The 4,300-nt window shown below is 54.5% G+C and overlaps 1 protein-coding gene across 1 annotated transcript; it reads left to right on the forward strand.

Moving 5' to 3' along the window:
- The first annotated feature begins 1,555 nt into the window (after window positions 1-1,555).
- On the forward strand, window positions 1,556-3,364 carry Paqr9 (progestin and adipoQ receptor family member 9). The gene has a single exon (XM_051140450.1). It carries the CDS (start codon window positions 1,556-1,558, stop codon window positions 2,681-2,683), a length of 1,128 nt encoding a protein of 375 aa, XP_050996407.1. The 3' UTR covers window positions 2,684-3,364.
- The last annotated feature ends 936 nt before the right edge of the window (window positions 3,365-4,300 follow it).

Consider the following 4,300-nt stretch of genomic DNA (forward strand, 5'->3'; position numbering starts at 1 on the left):
CTTACACATTTTAAAACTATAAAACACCAAGTGTCTATCTCTTTAACATTTTAGATCTTGTTCATAGATACCAAGGTGAAGACTTTGGTCAGATGTAGCCACACCCCACAATGTCACTGGGACATGGGGCATGGTGAACATTTGAGAAGGCACAAGGAAACCCCATCCTAGAAGCCCAGGTTGTGACATTTTTACACCACTGTTCTTCACAAACCCTTTGAACTCTTCAGGTTTCCTTTTCTTCAGGCATCTTGCCTGGAGAAACCCAAACTAGCCTTGCCAGGTACTTCTGATTAATTATGCATAGGTTTATCCAAAACCTTATCTCTTCTTCGTCTCTAGGAAAGGTCTCAATTCTCTTTTCGAATTCGTTCTAGTCTTCCCTCATCCACACCCTCCTGAGACTCCTGCACAGCTCTTCTTGGGAATCCCTTTTTAATAAATTCCCCGGCTCCCTGGAGGCTTTCTGAATCCCCATACCACCATCTGAAACTGTTCTTCAAAATCCGTTGTCGAGCGCTCCTGAGCTCCTCATCCGATTTCTAGTTAAAAGACACAAAGGGATGAACTGGAGCTTCCGTGTGAGTGAGCTGAGCTGGAGACCAGCTTGGGGATTGTTCCTTTAGACATCACAAAGAGAGAGAGGGGAGGATAGTGACGCACCTGAATAGGTCCACTAGAGCAAAGGAAATAAACTAAGGCTTGGCGTGGATTGAGTGGGAGGGCAACACTCACGCACGCACGCGCGAACACACACACACACACACACACACACACAGACACACACACACACACACCAGAGCAGGGGACAGAGAGGCAGCACCAGGTGTTTGACAACCGCCTCTGGACACCGTCTCTAAGCGAGTACCGCAGTAACCTCCCTACCACCTCCGCAGGTAACAGTTAGAGCATCCCTGCGCCCCGCCCCCCCCCCCGCCTACCCCCCGCCCCCCGCGAACTCGGGTCCCCAGTGTCCTCTAGAACGCCGGCGTGCTTGTCGCATTTCGAACCCCCTGGCCCACCCTCGCCTTGGTCGCCGGCGGCCGCGTCTCTGGCCAGCCTCCGACCCCGCATCAATCATTAACGCGGCGGCTCGAGCGGCTGCAGCCCAAGAGGGGGATGGTAGGCGACGCGAGACAGGGGACACCTCCATCCCCCGCTGCGGCGCAGACACCCTAACCCCGGGGGCCCCCGCCCTGCGCGGCACCGCCCTCCCCCGCCAGCGCCTCGCGCACATCCCGCCTCCCGCTACCCGCCCCGCGCGCACGATGCCCAGTCACCGCCGCGCCGCCGCCGCTGCAGTAAGCCGCGCCACCGCAGTCACCGCAGCGCGGCTGGCCGCGCACTGACACCGCGCGAGCGTGGCGAGGGCGCCGCCTGGAAGCCGCGCGCAGCTATCCCCCGGTGCGCTCAGCTCCGGGAGCAGCCGGCTCCCGGGCCGAGGCCGCGTAGCCAACCTGCGGCCGCGGCCCCGCGTGCGCGCGCGCACAAAGGCTCCGACGGCGACCGGCGCCTGCGGTCGCCTTGCGCGCGCCCTAGCTCAGCCCGGGGCACCATGCCGCGGCGCCTGCAGCAGCGGGGCGCGGGGGGGAAGGGGCCGCCAGCCCCGGCCTCGCGGCGCTCGCCCCCCGCCCCCGCCCCCGCCCCCAGGACCCCACCGGCGGCCGCAGCCAAGCCACTGCTGCGCTGGGACGAGGTGCCGGACGACTTCGTAGAGTGCTTCATCCTGTCCGGCTACCGGCGGCTGCCGTGCACGGCGCAGGAGTGCCTGGCCTCGGTGCTGAAGCCCACCAATGAGACGCTCAACTTCTGGACGCACTTCATCCCGCTGCTGCTGTTCCTCAGCAAGTTCTGCCGCCTGTTCTTCCTGGGCGGCAGCGACGTGCCCTTCCACCACCCCTGGCTGCTGCCGCTGTGGTGCTATGCGTCGGGAGTGCTGCTGACCTTCGCCATGAGCTGCACAGCGCACGTGTTTAGCTGCCTGTCGCTGCGCCTGCGCGCCGCCTTCTTCTACTTGGACTACGCTTCCATCAGCTACTATGGCTTCGGCAGCACGGTGGCCTACTATTACTACCTGCTGCCCAGCCTGAGCCTTCTGGACGCCAGGGTCATGACGCCGTACGTACAGCAGCGCCTGGGCTGGCACGTGGACTGCACCCGCCTCATCGCGGTGTACCGAGCGCTCGTGCTGCCCGTGGCCTTCGTGCTGGCTGTGGCCTGCACCGTGGCTTGCTGCAAGAGCCGCACTGACTGGTGCTCCTACCCGTTCGCCCTGCGCACCTTTGTCTTCGTCATGCCACTGAGCATGGCCTGTCCCATTATGTTAGAGAGCTGGCTCTTCGACCTGCGAGGCGAGAACCCCACACTCTTCGTGCACTTTTACCGCCGTTACTTCTGGCTGGTGGTGGCTGCCTTCTTCAACGTGAGCAAGATCCCTGAGCGCATCCAGCCGGGTCTCTTTGACATCATTGGCCACAGTCACCAGCTCTTCCACATCTTCACCTTCCTCAGTATCTATGATCAGGTGTACTACGTGGAAGAGGGCCTGCGCCAGTTCCTCCGGGCGCCCCCTGCTGCTCCCACCTTCTCGGGCACAGTTGGCTACATGCTGCTGCTGGTGGCTTGCTTGGGGCTAGTCATCAGGAAGTTCCTAAACAACTCTGAGTTCTGCAGTAAAAAGTGAGCCTCCACCGGGAAGGAGGCTATGGTTTGCCCACCTGTTTGCGTGGAGTTTCTGTTGTTATTGTTGGCTTGTTTTCAAGTTCTGTTGTTTCCTTCTTTGCTAGAGGAGGGTGCTGCAGACTGCAAGTGAAAGAAAGGTCTGCCGCTAGTTGGGGAATCCCAAGTCCACTTTGGCCTCTGGAAGAGGGAGATGAGGATGAAGCAGAAGAAAATTAGGTATTGTCCTATGATACCCAGGGTTTTTTGCAAAGACGGTGAAGATTGTGATTACAGATAGAATGCCAGACAGTTAGATTGTTCTAGCAGTCTTCTGTGTCCCGTAGTGAAGGCAGGTATGCAGTGAAGAGGGTAAACACAACTCCCTGCCTGCTTCCACTGCAGTCTAGAGATGCTTGGATTTGTCATAAGAAGGGAGCTTTCTTTGTTGGGAGATGGGCACAAAAACACAAACCCAGGGCTTAACCCACTAGACAATGCATGGAATGTGAACACAAGTTAATTATTTCAAAATGTGTATCAGATGTTATTTAAGTGATAATATATAATGATTTTTTTCATAATTTATCAAAGCCTGTGAGATGCACTGAGTTTTCTTTGTCACATAATTTTGATTTTTGCAGCCTTCTGCATTGTATACGTGAACTGGACATTAGGGCGAGCTGCTTGAGAGTTCTCGACTAAGTCTTTTAAAAACAGTGTTTTCAAAAGGCCTATGAGCATCCTGATAAAACTGTGAATGAGTACTTAGGGACTCTGGTTAGGCTGTTGGCAAGGTCCCAGTGGTTTGTATAGGTCTCCGGTTCCTACTTACTTTGATGTATTCCATAAAACCCACCCTGGGTTTCTGTTTGTCTTTTTTTTTTTTTTTTTTTTTTTTTTTTTTTTTAATCTGAGTCTTTCCTCTCTACTTAAATTGCCACTAAAATAAATGTGCCTTTTGAAGCAATGCCCAAATGACTGGTCCTCAAACACAGCTTCTCGTACTGGGAGAAGAGTATACTCTTTCCTGCTTTCCTGCGAATCGTGGTTGAACAGAAGAGAAAGAATATGGGGCTGGGTTTAGGTTTGTAGCGGGACCAGAAATAGCTCAGAAGTGTACAGAATGCCTGGCTTCTGCAGGAGTCAGCCCTCTACCGTGGCTGAGATTCCCGGTACAACCACAGAGGTTGGGACAGAGGACAGCGACGCATGGATCCTTGCTTAAACCTTAAAAGGCAACCAGGATTGGGTGAGGCAGTTCTACTATGGAAGTCAGGAGCATGTTACTTATTTTATTGCCGAAATTTTCGAGCTGAGGTGAGACCACAGTCGCCCAGTTAAACATCAAAGTCTCATTTGAACCCAGGCTGTGGAAACGACTGGTAGTCACCCCAAATCCTTGACTGGTTAGGAAACATGCCCCCCAGAAGCGTTCTAATGACCCTATTGGCCAGCGTTGTTATACATTTCTTATAACTGTTTACCTGTCATCAAAAAGGCAACTCTTTAACAGTAGCGCATTTAAATAGCATCACACTTCTTGATAAGCCCTTCTAGCTAAGAGGCAACTACACGTGGCCTCGTGATGTAATTTAAGGCAAGCACATAGGATACATGAACACTTGCTTCAGTACTGGTA

The sequence above is a fragment of the Acomys russatus genome, chromosome 32, assembly GCF_903995435.1.
Source record: "Acomys russatus chromosome 32, mAcoRus1.1, whole genome shotgun sequence".
Classification (NCBI taxonomy): Eukaryota; Metazoa; Chordata; class Mammalia; order Rodentia; family Muridae; genus Acomys; species Acomys russatus.

What these genes read in the sequence shown, in the direction of transcription:
- Paqr9 (XM_051140450.1), top strand. Translation starts at nt 1,556, where the DNA reads ATGCCGCGGCGCCTGCAGCAGCGGGGCGCGGGGGGGAAGGGGCCGCCA.